The sequence below is a fragment of the Poecile atricapillus genome, chromosome 11, assembly GCF_030490865.1.
Source record: "Poecile atricapillus isolate bPoeAtr1 chromosome 11, bPoeAtr1.hap1, whole genome shotgun sequence".
Taxonomy (NCBI): Eukaryota; Metazoa; Chordata; class Aves; order Passeriformes; family Paridae; genus Poecile; species Poecile atricapillus.
In genome coordinates, this window is record NC_081259.1 from 8,486,341 (window position 1) to 8,503,258 (window position 16,918).

The 16,918-nt window shown below is 41.9% G+C and overlaps 1 protein-coding gene across 6 annotated transcripts in view; it reads left to right on the forward strand.

Annotated features, from left to right (window-relative positions):
- Positions 1-16,918, forward strand: part of ARNT2 (aryl hydrocarbon receptor nuclear translocator 2) — a 97,477-nt gene that overhangs the window by 68,241 nt on the left and 12,318 nt on the right. For 5 of the 6 annotated variants that reach the window (XM_058847017.1, XM_058847014.1, XM_058847019.1 and 2 more), the window contains 5 exons: positions 14-88; positions 4,047-4,198; positions 9,987-10,059; positions 10,218-10,341; positions 14,296-14,395. In XM_058847017.1, the coding sequence (XP_058703000.1) occupies positions 14-88; positions 4,047-4,198; positions 9,987-10,059; positions 10,218-10,341; positions 14,296-14,395 (524 nt within the window). The remainder of the gene's footprint in view (positions 1-13; positions 89-4,046; positions 4,199-9,986; positions 10,060-10,217; positions 10,342-14,295; positions 14,396-16,918) is intronic. The other variant, XM_058847015.1, reaches the window with a different exon arrangement.

A 16,918-nucleotide genomic window follows, 5' to 3' on the forward strand; every position in this document is an offset into this window, starting at 1 on the left:
TGTTTTATTCTAGGATCTTCTGGGGAAAGATATTTTAGAATTCTGCCATCCTGAAGATCAAAGCCATTTGCGAGAGAGTTTCCAACAGGTGCTGTGTCCTTCTCCTTTTGTTCCACACTTTATTTTTTGTTATTAATTTGACCACAGAAGTAGTTTTTATTTTATAGTTCAAGGTATTTTTTTCTATTTTGGAGGAGGAGGAGTGGCAAGATACAAAATAATTTGTTGGTCAGTTATCAATTGGTTAAGCTGTATAATAAATGGTAGCTTAAACTGCAGTATGGATTGACAGCATTTTCAGAAATAAATCTTCTAGTTATATATTTGTTTTTTTACTGCACAGAGTGAACTGTTTTGGAGATGTCTGCATTGATCCCACTCTGTTAAGTGATAACCAAAATGATTTACCTTCCAAGATGGGCTGTTGATTTGGAATTAGTTACATCCCTCTGTGCCACTGGGTTGTTGGTAACTGAGTTCTCTGCTAGCATAGATGATTTGCTTTTTCATGTACTTTAGTGGAGTTACCCCACTGTACATCAGCAGGTAATTTGGCCATTTTTCTCTATTAGAAATGGAAATGTACAGGGAAGTAACAAAAGAAACACAACATACAGGAAGACTTACTTTGGATTCATTTTTACTGTGGGCCACATTTACATCAGCTGAATCAGTGACATTTATTCCATTGCAGAGCTTACTGTTTCAGCTTGGTCTGGGACATGCATCAGCAGGGCTCTCTCCCAGCTGCCTTCTTATTGTGGGCTTTTCAGTGCCTTTCCTGCTGCACCAGAACACCCAGCACAGGATGTTTAACTGATTGCTGAGGTTCAGTTCACCTAAGTGGTTCCAGATTTTCTGACAACAGCCAATAGCTCAACCAAGTTGTGTTGATCCATCTTGCATTGCATGTTGAGATGTATTTTCAGCTGTAAAATGTGGATATGAAGTGACTTCTTAATAATTCGTGTAGCCAACTGTTTGTTCAGGCGTGGCATGCACAGACAGAGCCTCTTGGGAAAAAACAACTAAATGCTGTCCCTAGAACAGATTGTGAAACTGAGGTTATGGTCTCTGCAGAAGCGTTGGAGATAGTGTAAGATATTAGTCCTGAGCTGTTTCTCACCATGCCCCGCTTCAAGAGGGACTGCCAGCCCCTTGGCCAACTGTGCCTCCAGTTCCCTTGCACAGACTGAGTGAAAACAGCAGCCTTTTTAAATTCAAGGTATTGATCCACAGTCTGTGAGAGTTCAGTGCTTTAAACAGGTCACCACACCCAGAACATCTCTGCCCCACCTTGGCTGGGGGTGTGATGCTGCAGCTGAATCCTCCTGATATGATAAAGGTCTGTCACCAGGAGTCAGTTCCTGCTTCCCCTCTCCTCTGCTGCCTGCCCTCCTCCCCACCCACCGGCTGCCCTGGCCTTGCTGGGAGGGCTGAGGCACTAAATCCTTCTGCATGGAACTTCCAGCTTTGGGCTGCTTCAGCTCCCTGAACTGGTGCCTGATGGCGTCAGCGGCGCAGGAGCAGTGAGAACACATATGCTGTTTTTCAGTGCTGCCCAAATGATTGATTCCACTCATCTGTCCAAGAGACAGTGACAGAGAGCTGCTGGATAATGGCCCATCAAACATCCATCTGCAGTGAATCCATCCAGGGCTTGCCTGGGTCTCAGCAGGGCTGACTAAGGAGCAGTTAATGACTTGGTCCTGCCTGTGTTCACTGCCAGGGAGATCGGGCTGGGGGAGGCTGCCAGCGTGTCCCTGAGCTCGGGATTCACTCACCACTCACTGCATGTGCAGAAATGATCTGCTGATCATGGTTTGCTTAAGGTCATACAGAAAGACAGCAGGAAAAAATGCAATTAGAAGTGAAAGTTCCTGCTCACTCAATCTATGTCCAGTCTGTAAAAATATTGTGTTGTTCCCTTAGCAGGCAATGCCTTCTTGGGTGTATTTTTGTTCAGTACAGTAGCAGTGTGATTGGGGCTGTTATTCCCATCATGCAGTAAAAGACTGAAGTAAACAGTCAAGCTTTGCACCAGGTGGTTTTTATTTCCAAAGAATATAAGAAAGTAAAGTTTAATCATTAGCTTTGAATTTTTTTGTGCTGGTTTGTTTGTGTGCTCTGTCTTAAGACAGTTCAGGATTTTCCCACCAGCAATCTCTCTGCTTTATATATTATTACAGAATTACTGTTTGCTTAATCAGGGTTTCAGGGTAATAGATCACTACCATTTGTGTTATTATTGTTAATTCAGAGTTAGAAATCTCTTAATTAAAAAGGTAACTGTGATTTTAAATGAACTCTTTTTTCTTTTTTTCCTAAAACCTGAGAACTTAACAGTTCTGATTTGCTGACAGTATCAGAACCAGGCTGGTGCATAACAGAGGAGGGTGGGTTTTGCAATTTTTGGTCAATTGCCAGTATCTATCTCGGAGCTTTATTTCCTTGGGAAGATAAATTCATTCATCAGGGTGGGAAAATTCAGGCCAGAATAAGATAGTTTCAAGGCTAAGACCAACAAATACAGGTTAGTATCAAAGTGTCCAGTATACAGCTATTGGATACCCAGTAGATTCAGATTGTGCACTCTACACCAGCTCTGTGGTTTCTACCCTGGGTGTGGTAGTAGAAAATTGCTGATAAAAGAATGTTGCTCAGTGAGCTCAGAAAAACCCTGTAAAAGCATTAAAAAACCCCAGACAAAATGAACCAAAAGTCATTTACTCCAGTATGATTTCCTGGGCTTTGCTAAAGCTTGTTGTGTCTTCTATTTGCATTGTTTTCTATTTGCATTCTTTCCATTTAGTCCTATAGCCAGTTGATTAATTTGAAGTGCAAACCTCTGAAAAAAAATAGGATTGGAACATTTTTCTTAATCTAATTGCTTGTCAATAAAGACAGAGGGTAAATAGTGGGACTTCTAGAGAATACACGCTGCAGATAGCTAATAAAAAGTAAATTCCAGATGTTAATGATTAAGAATCCGCAAGATGTTGGCGTTTATTTGCAGTAGATCTTCCCTTTCCTTCCTTGAGGCAACTCTGAGATAGCCTGGTGGAAAAGCTGTAAAATATAAACAGAGATAGGCAGGTAAGTGCCAGCTGAATGACTTAAAACCATGAAAGCTTTCTTCTGGCTTAACCCCAGATCGTTGGATAACACATGAAATGCAGTTGCAGGGCCAGTGTGAGAAGATTGCTTTGAATGTACTTTAGAAGGCTGCTTCTTAATCCTCACTTGGTGCCCAACTGTTGACTTGAACAAAACTTCAGCTACCAAACCCAGACATCTGAATTTTTAGTTACAAATAGCCTGTGCAAGCAAGGAATATATACTATTAAAATGGACAGTGGCTTATCGGTGTTCTCTCTATTCAAACACTGGCTCACTCTTCCTTCTTCTGAAAGCCAGAAGCAAGTGTCTCTTGTTAGCAGTTTGCCATCCTAGGGAGTCTTTTAATATGTTTGGGGAACCAACCTCTGGTGGTTTCTAAAAAAACACAAAATAAACACTGTTGTGTTTAAGCATTGTCCTAAATTTTGATGCTGATTTATCACATATATTAATTGTATATCTGGGTGTCCAAGCAGAAAAGCAGTCAACCTCAAAATGGCTTTCCTTGTAGGCTTTTGTTTAGCTGCAGTGATTGTTTTATGGTTTACATATAAACATTTAAAAGATCCTCAGTTTGGTTTCTGTCAATCTCTTGATAAGTGTTTCACATTAAAACATTCTTAAATTTTCTGTGCTGGGATAACAGCACAACCTGATGATTGTCCTGAGTCTATATTCTTTCTGTAAGCAGGCTGGAAATTGGCATTTTATATGACAATGAGGATTTATATGAGGATTTCATTCTGAAGGAGATAGCTGTAAACATGGATAGTATTTTGCATATTCTCTCCAAACTAAAAATTTCTCTGCTGTGCCCATAGTTTTCTGGAATTCAAGTTTAAAATGCACCAGTTGCTGCTGTTGACTATTCATTTGCACAGCAGACAGCAATCTCCTGTTATTAACCTTTCCAAATGGCTTTGCAGGTGGTGAAGCTGAAAGGTCAAGTCCTGTCTGTGATGTATCGTTTTCGCACCAAAAACCGGGAGTGGATGCTGATCAGAACCAGCAGCTTCACGTTTCAGAATCCTTACTCTGATGAGATCGAATACATCATCTGCACCAACACTAACGTAAAGTATGTGCCTTTCTGGGTGATCATCTCTGTGGTTGTGGTTCTGAAGAAACTCTAACCATTCTTTTTCACTGTAAAGCACATCCCAGTTTTTTAGCAGATATCTTTTGTTTCTTTCTAACAGTGAAGGCTGTAACAGGGTTTTGCTGCATCAGGAGATCTCCCAGTGCAGCTGTTTCTCTGTGTCATTATCCTGTGATGCTTCCAGGGCCTGGCTGCACTGGGGGGAAACGTCACTTATCTGTTATGTCATTAGACAAGGCCATTGATCTCAGTCCAGGCTGCCTTGAACTAATGCAGAGCTTCCAGCAGCACAGCAGCTGTCCTGATACTGAAGGAAGGTTAGTCTGACTCCTGAGCCAAAAGAAAATCCTATTTCCATGTTCATTGTGGTCATACCATTCTGTAGTTCTGGGCTCTTCTGCTTGAGCTGTGCCTATTCTTAGGACCTAATGAAGCTGGCAGAATTATTTTCTAGCAGGTTTGATTGGGAAGGGTTCCTGATAGTTTAGATTTGATAGAATATCCCCAAGTATGGGGGTGATCCAACTCCTTATCTTAAGAGGGAAATTAAATCATCTTGTCTTGGAATTAATATTTTCAAAAATCTTTCATTTGGCTTCTTAGGAGGAGGTCACACTCAGAGTATGGTGGAGTTTGATCTCTGTGGACTGAGCAGAGATGCTTTAGGACCTGCTGAGTTCTCAGCCAGTAACCGCAGAACCTAATCTGGCCTTGATTGCTTTATATTGTGAGCTTTTTCAATAAATGTTTCTTCTTTCCAATATAAACTTAATCTATTCTTAAAACCAAATCTGCTTCTGGTCTGACCAGAGATTTTTTTGCCAAGTCTTTAGCTGAGAGGAAATTGCTGGGTTTGAGATCTCAGCCTGTTAGACCATATATTGGAAATGCTGAACGAGCAGTCTGCTGCTGGAGGTGCCTGCTGAGAACTCCACTGCAAAACCAAACCCCTGGGGCTTTGGCATTGGAGTTTGGAAGTGCCTCTGGGCATTCCTTGTCTTGCTCCTTCTGACACAGCACATACCTGGACTGCAAGGGTTGTGCATTCACTTTCATGAAACCCAGCATCACAGTTGTTTTCCTCTTTTATTTCTGCATACCCAAAAAGTTGGGCTTAAACTGTATAGTCAAGCTCATTGAAAACAGGCAAATGTGTCTTGAAATCAGACAGCTTGTCTGCACTGTGCATCAAAATAGCTGTTTCCACATTTCTGCCGTCCAATAACACTTTTCCAAATAATTTGTATATGCAAAAGCAGGCCTGCAAAGTAAAAAACATCTTCTGAGGTTTGTCCCAGGCTGGCTTAATTGTTCTTTGTTCCCAAGAGGCCACGGATGAAAAAGTGGAGCTGGAGGCTTATGTTGTGTTGACTCTGGGAATGCTTTTTTCTGAGCCTGCTCTGTACAGTTCAGCTTGGCACCACAGCACTCACCGTGATGAATAGGACTGTGCCAGCTCCTGGCTCTGCTTCCATCTCTCTTGCTAGCTTTGAATAACAATGCAGAAATGCTGACCTAATATGGAAGTTGCCTGCTGCTACTTTGACAGAGGATGTTCCCTCTTTTCTGTCATGTTGAAAATGTTCTGAAATGGGCAAGATACAGCCCATTATACTCCTGCTTTTGAATAGTAGAAAGAATGTGTTATTCAGACTGGTTTTGTTTTTCCTCTTATTCTCTCCCAGTTCTCAGATTTCCAAAGAGGACTTACTGTAAAGTACTGCAGTTCCTGCCTGTTTCTGGCTTTTTTTTTTTTCTTTCTTTCTTTTTCCCCCCCTCCACATTTGGGGTCATGTTTTTACTTCTGATTTCCTAGCTGCCCTGAAGAGTTGTACGTCATGGTGTAGCTGTTGATTTCCAACTCCTCATTAAGCTGCTGCTGGGACTGGTGGTTTGGCACCAGCCCTGGTGTGTGTGGCCATCCTTACGTGTTCCTGGAAGGTGCTCTGGGTCCAGCAAGGTGATTCCCATGGAGACCAGGCAGGGGTGCCTTGCTCTGCCCAGCTGAAGGCACAGACAGATTTGTTCTGCCTATCACTGTGGTAACCTAGGCAGCCCCATAAAAGACAGGCTTGAAGTAGTTAAAACTTCAGCATGAAATTGTAAAGGCAATGTAGCCAAAAAAAGCTGTGTTTAAATCAGTTTTTAACTGAGGATAGTTTAGAGCCACAGTACCTACATGTGTGTGCATCTGGTAGTGGAAAGCTCAAGTTGGTCAGTGAACAGCATTTTTCCAAAAGACTGTAGAGGGCAGTGATGATTCCAGTTGTGGAGGGATTAATTGATTTTTACTGTTATTTGTTGGCTTGGTTTGGTTGTTCTGTTTCATTTTGTGTTTCCTTTCTCTTTCTTTTTTCTTTTTTTTTATTTTTTTAAATAAAGATACTCCTTTGGAGCTTCAAACAGTCAAATGTCCAAACTTGCTTTCGGTACAGAGGGATAAGGAAACATTAGGTTCAAATGTTCACTTAGTTCTTTGCAAAAAAAAAAACTTCTCTCAGTTTCACTTGTGTGTAGCCATCCAAGAGAAACTTCCTGGAGAAATGAAGCATTTAACATTTCACATTTGTGCTGTGTTGGGCTGGAAAGAAGAGTCCCCTGTTTGACCACGTCTTCCTGTGTAGTTGGGACTGTTTGAGTTCCAAAGAGAAAAAATATTATTATCAATGTTTATTTATTATACAGATAGAGCAGTGTTTGAATAAAATAATGTTGTGGTGACAGGTTATATAAAGGTCCTATATGTATATATATTTATATGTATATACACCAGAATAAAGAAGAGATGTATTTTTCTGACCTGTGTGGAATATCTGATGTTTCATTTTTGGAAGCTGCAAATCCTGTGCTGCACTGTGTGAATTTATGAGTCCTGTGGTTGTCCTGAGTCTCGAGACTTTTTGTGTTGGAGTGAGCTGGCACAGGTCACTGCTGGAAGCAGCCTGCTGCATGAATCAGCCTGTGGGAGAGATGCTTTCTGCTCTGGATTCTTGTGGGCCAAAATACCAAAGAGGTCAACTCTCCTGATGAAATTCCAGTTGGTGGTAGTGAAGTAAAGACTTTCTCGTGCTCTCGTGTCGTCTGTGGTCTGTCTGACACTGGTGTTAAACAGACCCTTTTGCAGGGGTGAGTTGAAGCTCTAGGCTAAAAGAGGAAGATGCTGAAAATTTCTGAGAGAGAATTTTACAGCCACAGCCCCAAGGCTTTTACTACTCTGTTTTTGTCCAAACCAGACACAGGAAACACGTGTGCCTGTATTATATAAAAATAGCTTGGTAGGGATGCAGTACTGTTATTTCTCTCCTACCAAAGAGACTGTTAATTTCAAACTTAAAATTATTTTTTGTTTACTCTGATGCTTGGAAAGGGAACCAGTGACTTCAGTTTTCATAGAGAGAGCTTAACATCCTCTCGAATGTAAGAACTTCCACACTATCTTCCTTTTTCCCCCGTAAATTTGAAGTAACTGTCAGAGCCTTCAGATTTGCGGAACCATTCCTTGTCCAAGCCAGAGCCTTTCCCAGCTTCATAATGAACCTGTGGGTCAGTACAGACAGAATCCACTGTTGACCCAGACAATGCCTCACTTGCTGTGTTGGGTATCCTGTGGAGCCAAGAAATTATTCATTTACTCCTTGAACCCCTGCAACTGAAAGTGAAACCTAGGACAATTTTTGGGTTCAAAGTTAGAAAGCAGCTTTGAGTTTTGCCTAAACTGATGATAACCCCATGTTCTGTTGCGTTTTTACTGTCCAGCAGTTGTGTGACTGAAGGGACCTGCCTGTGTTGGCTGTCAGAAGGGCTGGTGAGATGGCAGGGTCTGGAGCAGCCACAGCAGCAGCACTGAGCTCTCCCTGCTTGGCTGCTCCATGAATTGCTGCACAGTTTCTTTCAGCTTTCAAACACCATTTAAGCCATTTATGCACTAACAGCCAACAACAACAGGAGATGCTACCCTGGCTTTGCATTTCAGTCTTAATTAAGTGCAGCATAACTTGCACAGAGTTCAGTAAAGATACACGCAACTTATTTGGTTTTTATAGGAAATGGATTTTGGGAGGTTGTTCCCAAAGTTCAGTGCTGTTAACACAATGTGATGTTTATATTGTACTGCAGCTTAATGAGTATTAGAGATGAAAGATAGAGAGGGGCGAAGAAGCACTAAGTTAGAGAAGTGCCTAGAAAACAAATTACGAGTGAGTGTGCTGTTTGGTTTGGCTCATTTGTATGTATATGGCTGGATCAAGAAAACATTCTTTATAAGGAACAGAGGAGAACCTAATGTGCTGTTTATTGACACACGCACCAAGCCGGTGGTAATAAAAACAAATGAAACAGTGTAATTAGCTTTCACGTTAACAACGGGATTTAATGGGTGTTTATTGTCCACGGGGTGGTATTTAGAAACTTCCCCATAGATTCCCCACGATTAAATTGCCTCCTGTAGTTCTGTTGGAAAAGTTTGCATTTTATGCTTGTGAACAAAGAATGTCTTTTCATTCCAGAGGTAATTTTTAGGAATTTTCTGTTTGCTAAAATAATAGGGAAAATCCATGGCTCTAATGGCTTGGAGGACTGCCTTTTTTGCACTGCTAGGACAAAAGTTATTCCCTGCATTATGTGTTCTCATACCACAAGGCTTGCACAAGGCTTTTGGCCGCTTACTCCAACCTGCTGTTTGTTGCAGGACACAGATTTTTGCTGTGGAGCATAATAACTCACCAAAGTGACTTCTGAAAAGGCTTCAAGCGATAGCCAAATCTGTTACTTCCTCCAGTAGCTTGCATGAGTGATTCCTCACGTTTCCACCCGTTTGTGTCTACTTTGTCATTTGACTTTGTCTGCAAGTTTGTCTCTCAGTCCCTTGGCATTTGACTCTATTTCAAAACTTAAAAAAATATTTGGATGAAAATCTAAAATTTAAGCCTGTGGCTAAAAATACATAGTCGTTTTCCAGAGTTTCAAATCCGTGATCTTGCTGTTTTGCAAAAATATCATCTATTCCTGCCTGTCCAAGTACCATTTCTCTGGGGAAAGATACACATGGTGTGTAATTCCCATCTTTTGTGTGATTTTTCCTTCAGAAAGAAGCCAGAAACATTCACAAACTGTGAGTACTGTCGAGGATCATTAAGAAGTAGCAAATCCAAGTATTTTTTAAGTCCAGCTCCAATTCTGTCCTAATCTTTGAGCTCTAGCATATTTGTGGGGGTTTATCTTTGCTAACTGAGCTAAGAGCCCCACAAAGATGAGTGTTCTACCCATGCATCTCCAGGCCAGAAATTTTCTTGCTTCTTGAGACCAAGCAACAGAAAGTGACTGTTGATCAGAGGTGTAAAACATCTGGATGACCTTCCAGCTGCTGAGGTGTTCTGTCATTAGGTATCTTCCTGGAGGGCAAGCTTATTTTTTCCTTCAGCAGAATCAGAAAGGGGGCCTGGTGTGTTCATCAATAACATGAGGAAGACAATGAATTAAGAAAAGTTAATTTTTAAATCCTTTGTAAAGAGATTGTGTGCCATCCTCCATTACTTACCCAGCTACACTTCTGTGCTATCACAGCAGAATTCTTCCTGTGCCCTGTTGCATTCCTGTGGTGCAGGTTTTCTCAGTGAGAAAGCTGTAATAACAGATGGATCTCACAGGAAAGGATTTAGTAAATCATCTGAGACGCGTTTCACTGGGAGTGTAAAATAGGAGACCGTGACTATTCCTTTTTGTATCTTAATTGGTTTTTTGTAAGAAAGTCATTTTGTCTCCCTTGCAGACAACTTCAGCAACAGCAAGCAGAACTCGAAGTACATCAAAGAGATGGGCTGTCATCCTATGACTTGTCTCAGGTGAAATTTCTTAGACTTTTTTTTTTTGTGCCTCTGATCATTTAAGATGTAAAACAACAGCAGATTTCAGCAAAACTGGAATTACATTGTGACTGTCCCTGTATTCCTTTTTATCAAATACAGTAGAGGGAATTGCTTTCCTCTGTGTATCTCAACAGGTGCCTGTTCCAAGTATACCAGCTAATGTTCACGAGGGTGGAAAGTCTGTGGAAAAACCTGATGCTATCTTCTCCCAAGAGAGAGATCCTAGATTTGCTGAGATGTTTGCTGGAATAACTGCTTGTAAGTGAATGTCCTGATGTTTAATTTATAATACTGTGTTAAGCTTGGTTACATGATGTAGAGCACAGCTTCAAGAGAATGAAGAGAAACTGCTGTGTGGTTGAGAATTTTCTAAGCATTGGTCTTTGGTACATTTCCTAGCATTTGTCATTAGTGGGTGTTTCCCCTAAATATGATAGGAGTAAATTCAAAGAGGGAAGGATGGCTTTTGTGTCACCAGAGCTGCCTGGTTTTGATTCTCTTTTCATTTCACAGGGATGCCTTAGGCAGTGCTCCTAGATATTAAATATACTGAGCAGAGCATTCCATTTCTAAGTGTGTGTTTTCTTTCTTAAAAAGCATATATACATTTATTTCTCTAAATAGGGACATATTTCTCTAAAAAGGGTCAGAAAAGTGACCATATAGTCTTAAGATGGGCTGCGTTTTTTAATCAAATCATCAGCTTTTGTATTGATACTTTCAGAGTCATATGCTGCCAACAGTATACTTGTTCTCTGGTCAGTTGAGGCATTTCCAGTCACGTTACCTGGTTGTGAGGAGTCCTTGCTTTTTTTCCCACAACGTTTAAACTTGTTAGCAAGTTCTTTTAAGGGTGATAGGAGTCTCAGAAACAATATGTTGTTCTATATTCCTTGGAAATTACTGTGAGGACAGAATCCTCCTGGACATCCTTCAGTGATGCCCTCTCCAAAGGATTTCCCAGCCCTGTTCTAAGAGGTAGCAGCCAATTTGTCAGTCAGACAGATGGAGCTGTCTCAAAGTAGCCCTGGCCTGTGCTGCCTGTTGCCCTAACAGACAGAATCACTAAGACTGGCAGCTGAAGGGATCATCTGAAATAAATCTGTAATTTATGCCATGGCTTATGGAAGAGCTCATTGATTGTTTATTGTTCTTAACTGTCCTCACTAAAAAAGAGGAATTTTTACATTTGTTTTAAATAAATCAATGTGCAAGTGTCATGCAGTGCAGGGAGGAAACAACCCACAGGGTTTGACTCCGGGGGTGTTGGAAGGTGACCTCACTGTTGGTTTCTTATGTCTGGATTGGCTTTTTCAATTGGAGAAGACATTGTGACTGCAATATATACTTGATATTCTGTCCTCCTGTTGCTAAGACTTCTCTGCTGTCCCTGTTCATCCTTGTCTGTTTACATGAACAGTGGAGTCAACAGCTGAGGCCATAAAAGGGGTCCATTAGAAGGTAGCAAGACTCCAACCCTAAACACCAGAATGTGTTTTTCCAAGCAAGAACATCTTGCTTTTTGGCTGCCTTACTGGCTTGCTTTCAGGCAGCTCTCAGCTGTTTGTGGGAAGGGGTTAGGGTTAAGGGTGTCGCAAGCTGTGAGGTAGCTGGGAGGTTATGTTCTTGGAAATGCCATTTCTCTTTTCATTCTTATCAATTTACAGGCTGTGGGGTTTTTTGGGACATTCTCCCTCTCTGAATTTCTCATGGGAGCTGTGATCAAGGTCTCCTCTGAATGATAAAGGATGGTTCCCAGTTAGGGATGAGATGCCCTGTCCAAAACCAATATTGACAAGCCTGCATGCTGCCTGCCAGACATTTGCGTTGTTGATACCCGATCTCATTCCGTAGGAACATGGGCTGACACAGGGAGATTGCTGCTATTGTTGCATCTAGTGGCCACACTTAATTAAAACCCCAAAAATTGGGAGAGGAAGCCTGACTTTACTGGTTCATGCAAGTGATTTGGAGCATGGGATGCTGCAGTTCTGCGAGTCAGTCAAGAGGCAGAAATATTGGAAATACGTCATTGACCGGTACAGTCATGTACAAAAATTCACCAAAAAAAAAAAACCCAAAAAACAGTGCTGTACCAAAGGTGAGAGCAGAGAACTGTGTGAAAAATCCTGGGTAGGAATACAGCTGGGAGAGATGTGGGCCAGATTCAGAGGCTAAAGAGCATTCAGGGTAACTCAGGAAGGAGAATTAGCTGCTTGCTATTAGTTTAGCTGCTCCCTTTGTCTTGGCCTCATCCTGTGGCACAGGCCCTGGTAGCTGCCATGGCAACTCTGCTGCACTTGAGGAATTCCAGTTCATTTGGGGCACTCTCAATTTTTCTGGTGAGTTGTTCTCCAATATCTAAAGCACCCGCAGGATTTTGGCTCAGTCTCGTCCAGCCCTGAGAGTTTGGTGTCCCTGCAAAGGGTGGCCTTAGAAAATGGGGCATCTCATGCAAGAATGACATTACTGCAGAAAAACACATATTCATCTGTTCCTCTTCTCAGAGACATGCCAACCCATTCTCTATTCTTCCTACTGTTTACACAACCTTCTCTATACCTTGTCCCCTTTTCTCCATGTTGCTTTTTTTTAAATATGAGAGCATTGTTTTTTACAGCCTTGGCTGTAGGTAGCCAGGGGAGCAATTCCTACAAATTTCTGCATTACAAGGGACAGGCAATGCCAGTTTGCATCAGTGGCATCCACACTCCCCCTCTGAGGCTCCTGTGAGGGAATTTGAGGTGACTTTTTTCTTTAGAGAGGCAAGCTTAGGTTCTTGTTAGGAACATAATGTAGGAACAACTTAGGTAACAGAGAAGAGCTGGTGTGTGTTGGAGGCCTTTGGTGAGTCACACTCAGGAGGTCTCTTTCTAGGGAAAGCTAAAAATATTTTAAACACCTAAAAAATACTTCTGTTACTTGTGATTTGAGTGGGCCTTTTGTCCAAGAGAGCATCTTGTGAAATGAGTGGGAATCTGAAAAGGGCAAAGGGGAGAATGAGGGGGCAGACTCGATTTCCAGGCCTGTCAGGTACATAACAACAAATGGTTGCGAAACCATCAGTGAGTTGCGGGGTGTTTTGCACTTGGAGGGGAGATGGAGAAAGTGAATAAAGGGTGGTGTAGCAGACCTGCAAATTATTCTGAGAGTAGTAGTAGTGAGATTTCCCTGGGCTTTGGAATAATCCAGTACCAGAAAATTAAATTAAGGGCCAAATGGTGCTGTTCACCCAGTCTCATTTTGTTCAATGAGAGATCAATCTCCAGTTGCCACATTAAAGGTAGACTATGAAAGTTAATGGCATCTCTTTGTGCAAGTTATTCGCTATGCTCATTGGTCTTCCACCCCTCTGGGGTGCTTCCATCCTATTTCATGGCTCCCCATCCTATTTCATGGCTCCCCCAAGCCACACGAGGACAGCAAATTCCACAACAGACCTGTGTTTTGCCTTGCCACAGCTCGGATGTGCAGGTCTAAGACACTCAGTAGCAAAGTGCCTCCAGGCACCTGGGATGCAGGTGGGGCTGCAGGTTGTCACCCCAAGATGAGCAGGCAATGCCTCTGGGGAGGTGATGCTCCTTGGGCTGTCCAGGGAGGCAGTGTCAGCTGGTTAGGAGAGAGCTCTTGGACACCCTTCCTTGGCTTCTCTTACCCAGCAGGGTGGGGCCCCTCAGCTGCCACCTCAGTGCAGACAGTCTGTGGTACCAGCAGTGGGGCTGGAGGACTTTTCCTGGTGCCAGAAATGCACCCTCACCTGAGCCACAGGGCTGCACGTGCATCACACCCATCAGACCAGGCTTGTTTCGTGTGCCACCCCTCCATCCCCCTGGGCAGACCCTCACACCTTCCTTCCAGAAAAGCTCTGTTGCCCTCTCCAGTCTGTGCCTGGGGGCACCCCTCACTTCCCACCTGGGCTGGTGCTCTGTCCAGTCAGGAGCAGCTTCCAGCAGGTCTGGGCTGTGTGGCCAGAGGGCATGACCAACACAGTGTTCCATGCAAACAACGGCATTGAGGAGACACAAACCAGCTGTGCCTCTGGTTTCACACTGTATTGTCATTTTGTGTCATTCCTAATGTGTTCCACAGGGCCTCTTCATGAAGTTTAATGAAGGGAAGAAGTCATACATTGCAACTGTCTTTAAATAATTTCCCTTCATTATCTCATCCCCTAAATTAATTCTTTTTCTGTGATTTGTTTTTCTCTTGCAGCAGATAAAAAAATGATGGCCTCTGCATCCACAGCAGGAAACCAGCAGCTTTACTCACAGGGAAGCCCATTCCAGCCAGGACACTCGGGAAAGACTTTCAGGTATTTAATGCAGATCTTGAATGGATCAGTTTCTGTCTGAGAGGGGGAGTCTGTCTCCCTTCAGTACAGTGGAAACAAAACCAACCCAAGGTGCAAGAGCTTTCTTTCCATTAATGGATTTTACTTTGTGTACACTTCAGTGCTGGTGATGTTTCAGCACTTATGCTGGACAGGCTGGGATGATTTGGGGATCTCTCTTAAAAATCTTGGCCGGTAAGTAGGTGCTTTTTGCTGGGATATTATAATTGGAAAAAAGCTAAAAAGCAGTGACAATTTCTGAAGGGAAATAACTGTGAAAGGTGACAGGACAGGGTCAGAGATCTGAGGAACATTCAACCAAGCTGGGAAGGTGCAAAGATTTGTTTTGCACTTAGAGCTGTCACTAGTCTTGCAGACTGCCTTGAAGGGCACTGATGTGGGTATCAAAGGGAGCAGAGGGATTCTGCATCTGTGGTCCCAGGGGAGGACTGGGACAGGGACATGAATACTCTTCTGAGGCAGCTTCCAAATACATGTAAGGTGGTGGTCTGGCACATTCCAAGGCATTTTTCAGTTACTCTAAGTGTGTGTCATTGCCTACCAGCTGGCAATACAGGTTCCAGTTACTTTTGGAGAGTGTGATAACAGCAGTGGTGTTTACCTCAGTGCCTTGTGATATCACCACTGTCTTACTGGAGTTTCATTCTCCTGTTGCAACCAGCCAAGGCTGTGAAAGTGAGGGAACAGCCACTCAGTCAGTTCCTCGAACTGGAAAACATTGGCAAACACTGGCTTTATTTAAACCAATGTGCTCTTAAAGTCCTAATTGCTAATAATCTCAGTGAAGAGAAATAAGATCCATGTGAATGTGTTTTGTCAAATTAAAACCAAGTATAACTTGGGGAGATATGACAGTAACTTGAAATGTCTTTTAATTGGATATTGTGTACTACTGGGTGACTGACTTGCCATCTGGGGGTTTGGCTTGTGTTCTATTCATTTCCTTTGCTGATTCCTGATGTTTAACTACAGTTTTTTTCCCACTGCTGTTCTGTTACATCAAGTAATGGCTTGTATTTCTGCCAGCACTTCCACTCTCAGTGAACTGTCCTCTGTATAATCTCCAGCGTGGCCCATTCAGTCACTGAGGCTGGGCAGTCTCTAGGCACTGTTCTGCAGAATCCTGATTTCAAAGTGCAGTTCCAGATACAGTCCATGCTCCTTAGATGATGGGACTTGCCAGTCCAGCTGAGAAGGTGTTGGCAGTAGGGCCAGCCCTCCCCAGCAGCTGCTGTGTGCTCCAGACAGATTTAGATGGACTTTCTGGTCTACATCTCCCTCTTTGGAGACTCTATGATAGTATAAAATAAAAATAAAACAGATTTAAAACAAAATGAGAAAACTCAACAAAGAATTTCTAAACATATACTTTGCTTTTAGGCAGTAAGAAGTGCAGAGTAACAACTTCTATATTCAGATGGCTGCCACATTTTGCTTACTCTCTGGGAGGGATTCTGTCAGCCTTCTCTGAGAATTCAGATTCCTGCTTTCTCTCTTCTGTTCAGCCTTGTTTACTTCTTTTCCCAATCTGCTCTCTTCTCTCTCTGTAAGATTGTGAAAATAAACAATAGAGAAGGGATTAGAGAAGTGAACAAGCTGTCTCAGTGGATCCACAAAAGTGGTTTTGTGTGCTGTCTTAATTTCTATAAATTTATATATGACATGGAAAAAATACGGTTTTATATATAAAAGTACAGTCACAATGTGTGGTTGTGTAGATTCCATTGCTCAAGTCTTCCATGAGAATAAAATGGTGAAGTGGAGCAGTTCCTTCATAAATTTTTTTCTTATAATTCTTATATTCTTATTATAATTTTTATAATTTCTTATAATTAGGAATTTCTGGGTATTTCTCTGTAGTGAAATTCAGTAAGTAGCAAACAGCTAACATATAAAAAAAGTTCCTTAAAAATATTATTTTTTATTATTATTAGTGTTCCATGAGTTTAAGTTCCTGTCTTGATTATTCTTTTGCCTGGGTATATAACTGCCTGCTCTTCTTTAGCATCAGTTGGTGAAAAAAGGATTTAAAAGCCCTTACTTTTAATCTGTAGCATGTAATTCTTCATTTCCTAGGCAGGAAACAAATAAGGAAGTGCTTACAAGTATCATCTTTTTTACCCATCTTCATTTAGAGTGGCATTTAAGCAAATGCTTAAATACTGTTGACTTTAAGCACAAATTGTGAGGAAGTACCTACTTAAATACTCTCTTCACTCTGGATTTTTAATGCATTAAATGTTAAACTGGTGTGGGGTTAAGTGTGTATGCACCATGTGTGAGATGGTTTTTATTCTTAGAAACTCTTTCCAAGAGATTACTGAAGCTAATTCAAAGTAATTTTGCCTTTGTCTATTAGGACTGACATTTAGAACACCAGTGTGTTTCATACTTTTGTGATGGTTTTCAGTCAAGACAGATCGAACGATTAATTTTAATGTATTGTCAATATTTCTTTATCTGGGATTTGTGCATTGAGAATAC